This window comes from Rhea americana, unplaced genomic scaffold, assembly GCF_003343005.1.
Source record: "Rhea americana isolate MKP2758 unplaced genomic scaffold, rheAme1 scaffold_750, whole genome shotgun sequence".
NCBI lineage: Eukaryota > Metazoa > Chordata > Aves > Rheiformes > Rheidae > Rhea > Rhea americana.
In genome coordinates this window covers 10,406-26,776 of record NW_028186924.1, presented here as the reverse complement: position 1 = coordinate 26,776, position 16,371 = coordinate 10,406, and the positions used below count along the sequence as shown (strand labels likewise).

Here is a 16,371-nt window from a genome sequence, read left to right as displayed (position 1 = left end):
CTTGTGTCTGTGCTTTTTAGTTTTTTCCAGTACCTTGGTATGTTGCAGTTCCTCTCAATTTTTCTTTGTGTTGGATATTTACTCAGGAATTAGCGAAAAACAGAGCCTTGCTTATCATCTCTTTGMTTGAATAATATATTTGAATTTGCTGCTTTATTTTGTGGAACACATCTTAAGTTTCTTTCTCATTAAACTGTTGTGGCATCCTCATTTGAGTCTGATTGTGTTTTTCTCCTCCGTTCTTTTTTTTCACCACCCTGGTGTGAAATTTGTCATTATAGGGAATATCTGCATCATGGTCGGTCTGCTTGAAGGAATTTCATTTTTTGTCTTGATGAATTCAACAATTTCTCCTTTGCAGAGTTTTTCCATTTTTTTTTGTACACCCATGATATTATTGTGGTCTTTCAGTTTGGAAGTGCTTTTATCTTGTCATTCTTCTGGCATYTTTGAAAATGTGACAACTGGAAAGCAGAGAATAGAAGTTTTAGAAAAAACTATTGGCATTACTATTGGGTAAACTATTTTCACTAAAAGTAAGGACATGAGATTGAAATGCAGAATTCCCACAGCCATTGTAGATACTAAAGCAACAGATCTTGGGGAAATTTTGAAGAGATTCTAGTTTTATGGAAGAGTTGAGGCTTCTTTTATGCTTCAAATATGTCACACAAATTGTGTTGCTGCTGGATAAATTGTCCCCAGTAGTTATATTATTTTGTTTATGATTTATCTTCTCATCTAATCTTATCCCGGCATCTGATGAAAAGCCTTCCATAAAGATTCTTTCATCTCAGATACTTACGGATCATTTGAATGCCTTGTACTATTTTACACTCACTCCTCTGAAGTAAACATTAGAATAATACAAATTTCAGTTCATGCAAGTAATTTGTTAGGTCTTTAGTAATTTGGTGGTTCACCAGCCTCTTATGAATCCACTCTGCTGTTAAGCAAAGTGTTTTAAATGAGAGCCTGGRTTGTGAAATTCCATTAGTGATCCATAAGTAAGAGCTATTAAGTTCTGACTCACCATCTTTAATCCCAAAGAGCAAGATCCAAAGGCTTTCAACCTTTTGGATGAAATCTAGGTACCAGTTAGACTAAACTGGCAGAATATCAATGAAAACCTTTCCAGGCCTTTAAAGAGTCTGTTTCTAAAATATTATATACCCTCCAAGAAGAACTTTTTATGTTCCTAGAGGGAAGAATGGGAAAAAAGTTAGCATTCTTTAGCTACCTTTGCATAGATTAAAGGGAAATGAATTCTCAAAAAGTGAATTATAGCTTTCAATTACTATAGGAAGTACATTTTTAAAATTTATAAAGACTACAAGTATTATGTTGAATGGTAGAAATTTTGAGGCAAGAGAAGGGAGCAGTAACTCTAGAAAAGAGAAACTAAAAGTTTTCTGTTAAGTCATCCAAACAGGTAGAGTCCCAGGAATCTGTAGAAGATGAAGATCTGTTTATTAAAATCAATTATTACAATTTGTAATGAAATATTTTTCTCAAGGTTTGACTTTGAATTATTTTGTGAAGTGATCTTGACTCACACACTTTCAGCTTAGACAATGTGAGCRTTGAGATCTTGTTGCATACCATGAACATAAGGTAGCACGAAATTTAGCATATCTGAACCATTAGTGAAAGTTTGTTCTGAACTTTGAAGTCCTTTGCTCTTCTGAAGACATTTAAAAAAGACACTCTTCATTTAGAGTTAATTCACATCTCTTGCTGAGGGGCTGTGGCACTAAGAAAAGAGAGACTTGATTCCTTATTTTTGCATACTTTCCATCTGTGCAAGTATCTCCAGCTGTCTGGTGTGCAGCTAGCATAGGTCACTCCGGTTACAGAGGGGAAACAAATGGTGTAATGATAAATGGAGAACTGCTGGGTGCAACTTCTACTGATGCTGTAGTTTAGTTTAGGCAGTGTTCTGCCTCTAAGAACCAATGCTTGAAAACAATCTTAACATCTGCATTCATATTAAATTCGGTGTGAATATTGCTGTACATTCCTGTGACTTCCCGGGGCTTCCAGCAGGAGTAATGGTGATTCTTCAGATGAACGGCTGTACAGAATCCAGAGTTAGAGGCAGTTAATAAACATCCCAAAGTAATAAGATCAGATCAGCTCATCAAACTCTTTCATTAAAGTGTGGTTGCTTGACTTCAAGAACAAGAAGCTAAAATTTTGATCAGRTGAAGAAATACATTTTTGTATGTGTTTGTATTAGCTGTGGTTATATAGACYGGAAAAAACATGGCTTAGCTCTAGCAGGTCTAGAAAGTGTCGTATCTCTGGCCAGCAGGTCTCATTGGTCTTAATTTTCTCTAGCCTTTGCAATACTCATGGAATTTGGTGTTCTGARTTGTGTGTTTGTGTGGGATTGAAATGGTGCAGATGTGTAAAAAYTGGGAATATCTGTTATACATCTAGTCTTGTGGTCAGGCAGAGTCCTTGAAATGCAAATGMTTGGGAATCAAGCTCAGCCCCCCTCCCACCACCACCTTCCACTGCCAAGCTAAATGATTGTTCACCTAAAAGAACCAAGTCTTGAGTAAGGGCTATGCATCACATACATACACTCTCATTAAGCTCCCTCTTGATGACCAAAATGAAACACAAAAAGTACATTGGCCTTAGGAGGCAATATAATTACTACCGCAATTCAGATGAATCAGCAAGGTCTTCCAAAGAATTAGAAGACTGCATACTGTTGAAGATGAAAGAATTGTCTGAGTTGGAATGTGAGTGTAATAGGGTGAGGGAAAAAATGCAGAAATACCAAACGATATTTTGAAATAAAAAGATTAATCAGTTTGGTGAATTTTGCATGCAAAAGTACTGACCATTAAATAATTTCATGCATAATATATGTTTCAGATCCTCAGGCATTCTGGAATACAGTATAAAAGCCTACACAATGACAGACTCTTCCATCCACTTCTCGCCTTATTCGCCCAGGTGAACAGGTAAGTCTGAACCTACCCTGTGTCTTTTTGCATGCTAAATTTTTACTTTGATGACTACTTTTGTTTTGTCTTTAGTTCTTGATAAATACTAGAGGATTGGTAGCTTTTTCCTTTTTGAGAAGAAAATTAGAAAGGCTTATTTCCATCAAAAAGAAAGATTAATTTATGATACAGGGTGTGCTGACACAGGACTTAGAGAATGCTGGCAAGACTGATTCTCAAAATAAGCAGTTTCATGCTCCATTTTAGAGGCCAATGCTAAAGGCGCTACCCAGACAAAACCAGAGATAAATGGGCCTGGATGGAAATACAGTCTCATTTTTAGAATCTGTGATTGTCTAGAAAAAAGATCTGCTCTGAATTCCTGAATCTAGCCAAAATCTTTTTTTCTATGGACAGAAAAGTGTGGATTCCAGTAGACTGGATTCCTCATTTCCATTGAACTCTAACTAGGGTGGAAACTTCTGATCTGGAAAATAATCCTTTTCCCACTCCAAGTTTATCTGTTCAGTTCCATTTATARGATGTTTGGGAACAAGGAACTTCCCTTAAATACAGGTTTTTATARTGCTCCCAATGCTGCTGGCTGAACTGCTAGCAACAAAATTCTAACTCAGATTCACTAAGCCTGGATACATGTCAGCGTTTGGCTCAGAGCTGCTCGCCTCGCCTGGCAAGGGCTTTTGGAGAGCTTCAGCTGCATTCCCACCTTCTGTAGTAGACATAATGCCTCTTTCTGCACACAGCTGGGACAAGGGGAAGCAACAGCAAAGAGAAAGAGAAATCAAATTGCCGGTAAGGGTTAGGTAAAATTTTAACATTACTGATGCCACAATTTGGAGACCAGATAAACTTCTACATTATTTTCAAGTTACTGTGGATTGTTATCTAGTAAATAATTACCCCTGTAATCATAGTAACTTTCAAATATGTTATCTATGTAGCTGAACTGCAYAACTTCAATACAGATTCTGTATTGCATTTAGTTCCTTCTCTGCGTTTCAGATTTACCTCCATCCSACAGACATGTCCTGCTATGACCTGTGTCCTCCCATCCCCTGTGGCCCAACCCCACTTGCTAATAGCTGCAACGAGTCCTGCATCAGGCAGTGCCAGGACTCCCAGGTGGTGATCCAGCCCTCTCCCGTGGTGGTGACCCTGCCCGGACCCATCCTCAGCTCCTTCCCGCAGAACACCGCYGTGGGATCCTCTGCATCAGCAGCTGTTGGGAGTGCTCTCAGTGCCGGAGGAGTCCCYATCTCCTCTGGTAGCTCCTCAGGATTTGGGAGCTTTGGCTATTCAGGCCTGGGCAGTGGGTACTACCGGCCCTACCGTCGCTACAACACCTACCGCAGTGGCTTCTATGGGCCATGCTGAAGCTCCGYGGAAGACGCAAGAAGAAAGGACCAGAAATGTCAAAGCAGRACCCAGACACAGGACTGAGCTCATGGTCATGGTTTTCGGACATGGTGTTGGACACCCACAGCTCCATTGGCAATTAATGGAAGTGTGGGAGCTTGGCATCGCTTAAAAACAGGCCTTTGCTTGTCTTACTCTTTTTATACTTCATATTGCTAATGTTTGTTTTTCTATTGCTATAGCTGGGACTTGATTGAAGAGAAGAGACCTAGGATGAAAAGGCATATTAGCTCTTGTTTCACTGAAGCCTGGAAATGTATCCCTTATACTTTGCACTTTTTTATTCTACTTTTCAATAAAGTCATGTTGCATCATAATCTAAGTCTTCTGGTGTTCATTTATTCCCTAGTGCCTATTAGCAGTTTGCTCTTGATAAAATTTCTTTCTGTTTGACAAAATATAAATAATTTGGTTCGCTCTGTCTACTCCAGGAAATAATTGCTACAGCTAGGAGGATTTGCTCTTCCAGATCAAGACTTTGTCTACCCTTGCTACATAATACTGATTTAGGGGAAGCCTTTATATATCTCACTCCCAGAACTGTGGGCTTCATCACAGAGACATGATCAGGCACCTAAACTATTTGCTATCAAATTCCTCTTGGTCATTAGAAAGCATTTCTGATGCTCATGGTCTGATAAAAATGGAACCCCAAAGAGTTTTGTAGTGAGTTTGTGGGAGGATGCTCTAAGAGGAAACTTGCTCTCCCTGCAAATTATTTCATACTAAGTATTTTTTGAACTAATGCCAATCTATCTAAGGCTACTAAAATGTAGATACTTAAATATAGCATTCAGGTAGTGCCATTGTGTGGCTCTTCAAGGACTGGTGCTGAACTTCAGTCAAGTTTGGGAAAACATCTTGCATAATATCCCCGGCTGCAGGCATCTGCAGAATTGAATGACAGGCTGAATTTTCAGTCCATCAGAAAATCTGCAATTTCAAGAGTTTATTTTCAGTAAAAAATCCCTTCTCTCCTCAAACTGGAATGCAAAGGATCTAAATGAGTACATATTAATCCTGGATCACCACCTCCATAGAAGTGAGCCGTAATCACTTCCTTCCTAAATGTCTAATGGAACTAAATGTAGAATCAGGAGCCTGGCAGCAAAATTCATGTGAGTGGTATCTCATGTAATCCTTGGCAGAAAGAAATAAAAGACTGTGAAAGTGGTTTATATCAATGATTACAGTCAATCCCTTACTCCAAAGCGATGTGTTGCAAGGCATGTATTCTTCAGTCTCTTTGTGGCACCAAGACATCTTTCTGCAAAAAAAGGTGGCTCTGACACACAAGAGTCATGGGTAGAGAAATGATAACTGCACTATTAGACTTGGCAAGATAATTAAAACCTGCATTGAAAGGGTTATGTAAACATAGACCTCCTATGATGGGCTTGATATTTAACAAAAGCTCTAGTGAGTAAATCCCTCCAGCACAAATCATTTTTGTTGCTGTTTTCTTCTCCCATTCCCCTTTGAATTCTATTGTAAGAACAACACCAAACCTGTCTCTTTACAGAAACACTCCACAGATCTGCATGTATCTATTTTTTCACAAAGAGGGATATTGTAACATAAATTATTATTAGATCATAGTAAGGTGCGAAACTAAACCTCAAACTTTAATTATTTTGCAATGCTTCATAACAGTTGAATGACATTAAGAATGCAGGTAGCTCTGCTGAGGTATAAACTCTGAAGACCATGTACACTTCACTGTATTTGAAGACCTCTGCCTTTGGGGGATCTAGTTGAGCACATAAACTGAAGTTATGAAGCTCAAGTCACAGGTTATGCCTATCCCAAAGATATCCTAGATTACGCATATAGGACATCTTCAGTAGCCAAGATCAAACAACAATGCAGCAAATAGTAAACGATGGAGTTGCAATAGAAACAACAATGTCATGCAGAGGTACTCCATCTGACTCTGAGCAAAAAGACTTTAAGGTATAGATATATCCTCTGCCTTAGGTGGTAGACCAGTAGTTGTTAACACAGTGAGGGCATCATCAGTGTCAACAGCATGGACGGAGGTGTCGTAAAATATTGTGTGAACTTCACGCAGCTGTTCAGATCATGCAGGCTGCCGGTAAATTCTGCCACTAAATATCAATATTAATATACTGAACCAAGAACGAGTTAAGAGTTTAAAGCAAGAACTATCAAGGTTCCTGTGGAAGGTGTGAGAGGGGAACTGCATGGAAAGGCTCTGTGTTATAAGGAATTTTACAGCTTTAACTGCTCAAAGCTTCTAAGGCATCCATTTATTTTGAACAACATAATTAATTACAATTCAAATGTTATTGCAGGTGGCATTTTTCTCCACAAGAAAACTTTCATTTTACATGTTGCTGTTTCTCCATATAGAGATTTTTGGGTCACTTTTACATCTAGTCCTATTGCACTGGGCTCAGCATGAGTAAGATTCCAGTCTCAATATAATTAAGTTTCTTTCTTTTCTTTTCTTTTCTTTTTCTTTTCTTTAATTTTATTTATTTATTTATTTATTCCCTCCCGGCCTTTTTGTCACTTATGTGCGTCTCAGGAGGGTGTTCTCATACCATGCAAAGACTTTAATTATAATCTGAATACACAAGTCTGTCCCTGATTGTATAAAAACAGCTGTGTACTTTTGATTCACTCTCTTGATTTCATCTTAAAGAAAGATCAGGCCATGAAGTTGTTCTGAGTATACAATAAAGTAGTTGGAGTTAGAGCAATAATTATAGTAATTATTTTCAAGAGAGGATATATTCTCTTTGGAAATATTGTTTTTTTAAATCATTTAGTCTGATTTAAAAAGTTTTTTATTTTATTTTATTTTTTTTTCCAGGCAGAACTTGGAAGAAAGAAGAATGAAAAAGTCTTCACAAAAGTAATCTGGGGATGCTGTTACACAAGATACAAGCTGCTACAGAGGAAATTATTTTTGAAAAATTCTTTTAATCCTTTAGTATATTAAGAAGTACTGTGGAATGGAAAGGTTGGTGACACCAGGAAAGGATAGAGTAATTTCTCTGAGAAGCTCCTTGAAATATAAGATGGCTTAAAACAAACTTTCGAGCTACATTTTAATTAAAAATTAAATAATCCTATTTCCTGCAGCCAAGAACAATGACATTAATTTAGAACAATGATTGACCTTYACCTCCAAACATTAATAGTATATTATTATGTATTGATATTAATAGTATATTATTACGTATTGATATGAGAATTCAAATCTGTTACATATCTTAAATTTCTACATAATTTGATATTTTGCATGCTTTAAGCTTTAATAAAAGTTTGTGATAAACTTTGAAGTTGTCAGATCGTGAGGCGCCTATGATCAAGCCAAACAAGTTTCTGTTCCCAGGGGATCTTCACAAAGAAATCTGTAATTTAGAGATGATTTACATGTCTCAGTAGTTAAAGTGCTAGGAGAGAAGAGACCTGAGTACTGATCTTTGTGCCAAGGACATTTTATGTATGCCTTTTACTTCTTTACTATTTATTCTACAAGTCCTCCTTGGAGAAGAAATTGAAGTTATATAGCTTGCACCATCCAGAAAACAGTGCAAAGTGACAGAAGAGCTGATACCAAGTGAAGAAACTACTGATATTTTGTATACATTCAGCACTTCTCCATCTAGGCTACCATTGGCCCGTAACTCATCTTGTACCTGACACTGCAGAGGCAACAGGAGAAATGAATACTGTAACAGGAAATGAAAAATTCTTCTGTATGACTTCTGATGCCTCCACAGCTGAATTTTACCAAGCTTTATCTTTTGCAGGACTTTTCCTTGACAGCAAATGTCTCAAGCAAGGTAACTTATTTGTGCATATTTAAGTTAAATCTAAAATCAGTTGCTAATGTGTTGAGAGCTGAGATAGGAATAAAGGTGGGTCTGTGGATTCCTCAGATGAAGAACTYCTAAGAAACCAGGCTCAGAATTAGAGCCAGCCAGCAAATACATTCATAAGATTTGTGTCTCAGAAACTTCCTTAGAAGTGTAGTAGTTCGATATTATCTCATCGGACTGGACTTAGACTCTGGTTTTCTSTTCCACGTCAAAATAGCAGTCTTAAATATTTTCTAGTTATATCAGAGCCTTTGCACACAGCCTTTCAACTCTTCATTTTCTCCCATCTCTATGTTGTTCATTGCCTCCTTTGTTGTGACCTGAGTTTGATTTAAATTGTGCATATGTTCCTGGCCATTTTCTGAAAAACTCCATGTCTCTCCACTTCCCTAAGGGCTTGCATCCTCAAACTACAAGTGCTTGTGGGTTGACTCCCAGCTCATTAAAAGCTGAAATTCTATATGATTTGCAACAGTATTTACCTTGGGGAGGAGGGCTTGTACAAGGAACTGCATTATGTAAATTCTGCTTTATCACTTTTAATGACACCAGACAGACCAAAAAGTGTTTTGAAGGCAGAATAAATTTTTCTGAATTAATCATCCTAATGTTACCAGAAATTAACTTTGCCCAGAATATTTCAAGATGAAAGAAACTGTGGTCAGATACATGCCACAAGATAAGGAAGTAAAACATTAATAAATACAAATATTGAGGCAAAATTACATGTAATCAGAATTGGCTCATAAATAAATTCATGCACAAAGGATATCCCAAGTTGCTGGGCAGCATGGGATGTAGTATAAAAACCTGAGCAACTCAAGGCTCTGCCATCCGTTTCTCTTGCATTCCTGTCCAGGCTCGTGAATAGGGTAAGTCTGTATTCATCTGCTCTCTTTCTACATGGCAAATCATTACCTTGATAATTTCTAATTTTATAGCTTTTTCGCTAACGTATTGCAGTACATTCAACTTTTTACTTGGAGGAAGGTAACTGGGAAGAATTTTTACACAAAAGGGAAAGTTTTCTGTTGATGGGAAATTATAAAAATTGCTGAGTGGAGGGATCAGAGGCAGGCTACCCAGATAGGTTCTTTTATTCAGCTTTGGGACCCAAACAGTTTAGCAGGTCTTAGAGCTGAACATAAGAAATCTGCAGTGAGGTTTTGAGTCTGCCCAGAGTGGTCTGTTGGTCTGTGGAAAATTCCTCTAAGGCTAGAAGTTCAGAAGAACAAGGGTCCTGATATGCTGGCCACTTCAGCGCTTAGTTCTTGCATTCCTGGGTTGTCAGATGCCCAAATAAAAAGCAATCTTCAGTCCATGCTTGTCTTTTTGAAACTCGATTCATRGTTCACATTCAGGTAAGGAGTGAGCTTTAATCACTTACTTTCCCATGCTCCAAGCATATGTGGACAGATTTCCACTGCAGCTTCTGAGATCTGCCAATAATTTTAGTACTAACAGCAAGTCACAAGAAATAGAAGTGTCCCTGAACTCAGCTACCTGCTCTTCCATTTCTTATCAAAGAAATTTTGAGAGCTTTGGCTTTTATTTTTCATATTCTAAAACTGAGAGAAGGGACCAAGACAGAACTTACATTAGAGGAACCAGTAGGAAGGAAAYGGGAAAGGCTACATTAACGCTGGGCAGGATGTTCATCACCATTCACTGTTGAGTGAACAGGCAAGCCTTAGTTCAGGARTAACAAATCACGTCTTACCCATTCCAGCAGAGCACTCTCCTCTGAAGGCTACAGAGTCCGTCTTCATTTCTCTAGGAGATGGAGCTCTGATAGTTTTCCTATGYACCGCCACAACTGCAAGGGGCAGAGCTGAAAGTGCCCTTTCCAAGTAGCATTACAGCCATGTGGTTAGGGCACTCTGCAATGTGAAAGAAGAGGTTTTCAACACCAGCATATACTCCATTTCCTAGTTGAGTTTACTAACCATGTAGGCTTCATGGTAAGTTACTGACCAAGCCCCACCAGCTTTACCCTCCCTGGCAGTCACTGGACTGGAAGAAAATGCAAGCTCAGCCCTGGATCTGGAGATAAAATACCTTCCTTCCCATKCAATCTGCTCTTTGTTTACTATATACTCCCTGTATCATAATATTTCAGCTGTATAGAGTATAAATATAAWTCCTGCATTGCACTTGTTTCCTTCTCTGYGTTTCAGATTTACCTCCATCCSACAGACATGTCCTGCTATGACCTGTGTCCTCCCATCCCCTGTGGCCCAACCCCACTTGCTAATAGCTGCAAYGAGCCCTGCGTCAGGCAGTGCCAGGACTCCCAGGTGCTGATCCAGCCCTCTCCCGTGGTGGTGACCCTGCCCGGACCCATCCTCAGCTCCTTCCCGCAGAACACCGCTGTGGGATCCTCTGCATCAGCAGCTGTTGGGAGTGCTCTCAGTGCCGGAGGAGTCCCCATCTCCTCTGGTAGCTCCTCAGGATTTGGGAGCTTTGGCTATTCAGGCCTGGGCARCGGGTACTACCGGCCCTACCGTCGCTACAACACCTACCGCAGTGGCTTCTATGGGCCATGMTGAAGCTCCGCAGAAGACGCAAGAAGAAAGGACCAGAAATGTCGAAGCAGGACCCAGACACAGGAMTGAGCTCATGGTCATGGTTTTCGGACATGGTGTTGGACACCCAYAGCTCCATTGGCAATTAATGGAAGTGTGGGAGCTTGGCATCGCTTAAAAACAGGCCTTTGCTTGTCTTACTTCTGCTATGCTTTACTTTATATTTCTGATCAAATGTTTTGCTTGCTTATGCTTTATTGTGTTTTATAATGACCAGAAAAAATATGGAATTCTTAGCAATTGTTCTGTGTGACTGAATTGGCACAGTCCACTCACACAAAAAAGAAGGAAGATTGCATTTTGCTGAGTGTCAGTGTGGAAGGGATGAGCACGTACTATCCTTACTGGATCCTGGAATTATACTCCTTATAGTTTACATTGGTTCCTTCCATCTCTCAGTCTCATTAAATTTGWGCTGCATCATACTCAGAGTGTCCTTGTATTGCTTTCTACTCCCATTCCCCTTTCCAGCCCGCTTGTAGTGAAGTAGGCCCTTCTGCAAGTCTTCAGTGGCAGAAATACAGTACAAATATGTCCAAGGCAATTACCAAAGGAGAAGGAGACAGATCTCAGTTCCCGGTTGTGGATTTTTTTTTTCTTTTTGATATGAAGTACAATTTTCCTCAGATTCTGCTCTGATTTGTTGCAATGCTATACATGTGCATCCAGCCTAAGAGATTTTTTCAAAAGTTAAGAMTAGCTAATCTCCCTCTGGAGTGGGTATGTCTCCTACTGTGGTAGAAGCAGAAAGTTTTYTGCTCCTATGCTTACCTTACAGGTCCTTTATCAGTTGCAACACGAATACAAAACAAGCCGTTTAACTGTTTTATATGGATTCTCTATGAGAAAGTATTTGTTTTGATAGGGATGGCTTTGATGAGGAATGAGAATGGTGGAATAAACTCATCTGAGAGGGGAGATGAGCTCCTCCTTGAAGAGAAGTTGAATAGGTTAATTTCGGGGAAAAGCTTGCTGAGAGGAACTCTATYCCTCCTAACCCTTCTGTAGACTTCACAGATGAAAGTATCTATGAAGAATATGGGGCAGAAGACAGAGATATGGCAGGAAAATCTAGATGGGCATGAGGAACACCAGAAATTATGGGGAAAACCCATTTTCTAAAGTGCTACTTCTACTTGTTTGGTCTCAGTTTGCTGCATAAGTACGGTATGCGCTGTTAAACTAGGCTGGCTGGGTAATCTCAGAGATGACGAAGACAAGGCTACGTGGCATTTTTGCAACCAAGCTGGCTGCTGATATTTGCTGGACTTGAAAGCAGCTCTGGGAGAAAGATATTAAAAGATTTAAAATTCTAACCCTTTTCCACTGTCTCTTTATAAATTGTATCCTATCTGCTGTGCCTAGCAAATCTGRACTTTATGGGCCATTGCTTTCTTCTAGCTTCATTGTCTGTGTTTTAACAAAGACCATTTTTTATAGATTAGAAGCCTTGTTCCTTGTAGAGAAAACGGTCTGAAAAGTTCTGCCTTGAGGCTCCAGATGACTCAGTGTCCTGTCTCCCCATGCAACTCACAGGTATYTGTGATACTCCTTGCTTGGAGTCTGTCTCTGTGGCTGTACAGATTGATGCTGAACTGTAATTAAGCCTGGGAAAAGAAGCTGATGCAGTTATATGACTACAGTCATTAGCGGAGCTGAATTAAAGGTGGTACACTGGTTCCATGAAATAATTCATAATTTCAAGGAGTTGGTTTCTTAAAAAACAACAGAAGAGAATGGAAAGTTTGCAGTTTGATAAATAACACATATTTTATTCAGGCTAGCCTTCTGCTGTAAAGTATTTTTTTTTTTTTTGCCATCTTGACTTGAACTATTGCTTGACCAAAGGAGATGAGGTCCAGAGAAGCCATCCTTCATTTGTAGTTGTAGTAAAACAGCTTTCTCTTGTGGAGGTCAGCCCGCACATTTATCACGGCTGAAGAGTTAAAATTGTGCAGTTTCAGAGAGGCTGAAAAGACACATTGCCCAGTTGTTATGGTTAAGGTACCTTTAAGACAGTCAGATGGACAGATAATGGCATTTTTCACTACAAAGAATTTAGATTTTTTTTCTGGTGTTGTAACTGCTGCAATCCTCTATTAAGTTTTCTTCTAATGAGCTGCCCTAAAACTTCTCCCTGCAGCAGCAACCCCTCAGCACCTGCAGCCTTTACAGACTTACTGTCTTCATGCATTCAGACACGGTAGCAGACAGGCTCAGTGTGCTGCTCATTTATTCAAAAACAGGCCAAAACAMGCTTCAAGCATCATTTTCCCCCTTATTCCAAGAGCCTCTCTGAGATTCACATTGTAGCAACAGCAGGCAGGCAGACGAAAAGTGAAAGTTTTCTGTTTCATTTTGTAGCAAATCAGGAAGTGTTTCACTTGCTGCTACAGAGTATCAGCTGGATTACAATGTTGCAAAGATGCGGTGATTTCCTTTCCCTTCTCACAATTCATCTGTCCATGGTTCTGACAAACAAATTTGCAGGGTCTCAGGCAGCCTTTGTGCAATAACACATAGTACTGCTGAATAAAACAGATTTCTGCAGCATAAAGAGTAGTGCATGGCAGTGTACACATGCTTTGAACAAAAGAGCAGTCAGCATTTTCCTAGTTTCTAAATTTGAATTTAATATCTATCACTGATTACCTGGAAAGAGCTAATTCTTGTGGAACAAAGAGGGATAACACGAATTGTCYGTGCTGCATGCTAAGCATTTGATTTGTCTGGAAGTGGAAATATCTACTTCTGGCCTTTTTAGAGCTCCATKTTTTCTGCTTCTTACTCTCATTAAAGTTATATTGCATCCCAGTAAGAAGCTTCTGCTGATTTTTCTCTCCCTCCCTTTTTCTTTCCTCCTCTTTCCACCCCCCCCCCCCCCAGAGTGGGATTTGCCACTGTGCAAGTTTAGCATCAGGCAGATCTGTTTAAATCACACTGCACTAAGCAGTGAGGAGTTAAGTCTAGGTGCATACAAGCAGTAATACTGCATACCCTCCTTTGTTAAGCTACATTTTCTCTTAGCTATACCTCTCAATACAGTATCAAATAATCATCCTGGTCAACAAACAGTGGAGAAGAGAGGTTTGAGAACTGACACTCTCTTATAGGCAATAAACTTTTTCATCCCATAACCTCCCATTTCCTTAGAACTATCCCAATAAATAAAAAAATCTCAGTAAAACAAACACACCAACACTCAGATCTCTAGTTTTCTAACAAAACCAGAGTTCTATCAAAAGAGTTTAAAACAGCAAAAATAGAAGAAGAAAAAAAGACATAAAATTAACAAAGCAAAGGGGGGGGGAAGTATGTATGATTCTTCCCTTACTTACTTGACAGTTTAGAAATGTTGCAATTATATAGTAATGGAATGCTAAATTACAAGGTGATCTCTGGGCTTTTGAGGTGTCACCAGAAATCCTCAAAGCAATAACAATTATCTTGAGCTTCTGAAACTTAGTGAGGAGAATGATTTTTAAATTGCTTCACAAACATGCACCATCATAATGCTATTGATGCCTTATTGATCCCAACTAAACTTTCATTTCGCATTAAAAAAAAGAAAGAGAGAGAGAGAGAGAGAGAGATTGAACAGGGCAGAGTGCTCAACACATTAATGCAGCCCAACACTGAGTTTTGCTCAGTGAGGAGGCTGAAGGACAAATGAAAACCACAGAGGCTCTTATGCAACACTACAGAKTTTTAATGTGAAAGAGGGCTGGAGCAGGCATTTGCAGAAAGTAAAGCCAAGGCAGAAMGTGCACGATGCTGAGTGTAACACAGCCCCGCTCAGGGCCCGAGACACGGTCGGTGTGCGCAGAGAGGAGGGGGATGCTGAGGCTGAGCCATGCAGACAGGGCTCGGGGGGGCCAAGGAGAGCAGCCTCYGCCTGCCCCCACACCGAGCTGGGTGGCAGGGGCTGCCAGCCCCCAGGGCTCTTGCTCCATGTTGTCGTGCCGTGGTCCTTGCTTCTGGGCTGTTCCTGCCTCYGGGCATCATCCCGGCGGCTTTAGAAAGACCCGCAGCTCCCACGACGRGACCTGCCCCAGCTTTGGGAGCAGGGACGGTAATAGCCCGTGCCGCAGGAGGAGAGGCCAGAGCCATATGACCTCCTGCCACTGCCAAAGCCCAGGGAGCCGTACTGGCCCCCAAAGCCCAAGSAGCCTCCGTAACCCTGGGAGCGCCCATAGCCCCAGGAGCCCCCATAGCCTGGGAAGCCTCCGTAGCCCCAGGAGCTCCCACAGCCCTGCGTTCCCCTATAACCCTGGGAACTGCCATAACCGAGTGAGCTTCCAGAGCCCAGAGACCTCCCGTAACCCCAGGAGCCTCCCAAGCCCAGGGAGCTTCCATAGCCCAGGGAGCCTCCTGAGCCCAGGGAGCTCCCTGAGCTCACGGTGCCCCCAAAGCCCCGGGAGCCCCAAGAGCCCCCCAGTCTCAGGGAGCTTCCATAACCCAGGGATCCCCCATAACCCAGGGAGCTCCCCRAGCCAAAGGAGCCCCCGTAGCCCAGGGAGYCCCCYGAGCCAAAGGAGCTGAAGGGGCTCCCGATCCCAGCTGGGCCCTGGGATCCCACAACGCTGTCCTGAGGGAAAGAGCTGAACACGGGGCCCGGCACTGTCACCACAGCCGGTGGTGGGAAGATCACTGCTCYGGAGTCGGGGCACTGCTGCACGCACGGCTCGTTGTAGCTCTCGGCAATTGGCTGAGGGCGGGTCACCGCGCAGGGTCCGCAGGACTCGGCATAGGAAGACATCCTTCTTGTGACGGCAAYGAGCCTGCAACACTCTGCAGGAAACAGATTTTTCCTTGTCTCTCCCACCTGAGCTCGGTAACTGTGCTTGCTTTGTAGTTAGTTTTGATACTCCAGAGTTCATCACACTGTAAACTGGATGCCTACATTTTGTCAGATATATCATACCCTAGACTCCATTTACTGTCCGAGCACTTGGATGTCACATACAGAATCAGACACCTTATRTAACATAAGGGGAATCCCTTGCTTTATGTCACTGCTGCAGGTCAGAGCATGATGAATCTAGTTTATCAAGACTAGCTCAGACAAACTGACATTTTCTAGTGTGTTTGCAGCAAGTAAGAATAGAAGTGTCAAATATAGCCAATTATTTTTACAACTTAATATTACTTCTCCTGTAGTACCTGCTTCAAAAAATAAGGCAAATGCTATCATACTGCCATACTGCTATTTAAGTCTCTTAATATATTTAGCCCCTGAGTTCCCACTTCAGTGACTGTGAAATTATTATTGAAGATAACAAGAGAAATATCTACTTTTGCCCTAGAAAGAACATCTTCCAAAACCCACAGTTCAATAACTTAAGAAATAGATTCTACCATTCTATAACATGATGTACAATTTAATAATCATCAAAAAAAAANAAAAAAAAAAAAAAAAAAAAAAAAACCACAAATCCCCAAACAAACAAATAAACAAAAAGCCACCTTGGAGAAAGATAGTAATTGAGTCAAATCAGACCTACCTTATTGACCACAAGGAATAAGCTATGAGAT

The 16,371-nt window shown here is 40.7% G+C and overlaps 3 protein-coding genes across 5 annotated transcripts; 2 read left to right on the top strand and 1 right to left on the bottom strand.

Annotated features, from left to right (window-relative positions):
• The first annotated feature begins 4,004 nt into the window (after positions 1-4,004).
• On the top strand, positions 4,005-4,355 carry LOC146585841 (feather keratin 3-like). Its single transcript, XM_085322244.1, has one exon. It carries the CDS (start codon positions 4,005-4,007, stop codon positions 4,353-4,355), a length of 351 nt encoding a protein of 116 aa, XP_085178370.1.
• A 6,094-nt stretch (positions 4,356-10,449) lies between these two features.
• On the top strand, positions 10,450-10,800 carry LOC146585840 (feather beta keratin-like). The gene has a single exon (XM_085322240.1). The coding sequence runs from the start codon at positions 10,450-10,452 to the stop codon at positions 10,798-10,800; it is 351 nt and encodes a 116-aa protein (XP_085178366.1).
• Positions 10,801-14,851: 4,051 nt separating this feature from the next.
• LOC146585839 (uncharacterized) lies at positions 14,852-15,595 on the bottom strand. Of its 3 annotated transcripts, XM_085322243.1 has the most exons (3): positions 15,259-15,595; positions 15,115-15,168; positions 14,852-15,060 (listed from the first exon to the last, which is right to left on the bottom strand). In XM_085322243.1, the coding sequence occupies exons 1-3, from the start codon at positions 15,593-15,595 to the stop codon at positions 14,852-14,854; spliced, it is 600 nt and encodes a 199-aa protein (XP_085178369.1). The 3 variants fall into 3 exon arrangements, with proteins under 3 accessions (XP_085178369.1, XP_085178368.1, XP_085178367.1); XM_085322242.1 differs by having other exon boundaries at positions 14,852-15,204; positions 15,286-15,595; XM_085322241.1 differs by having other exon boundaries at positions 14,852-15,595.
• Between the last annotated feature and the right edge of the window lie 776 nt (positions 15,596-16,371).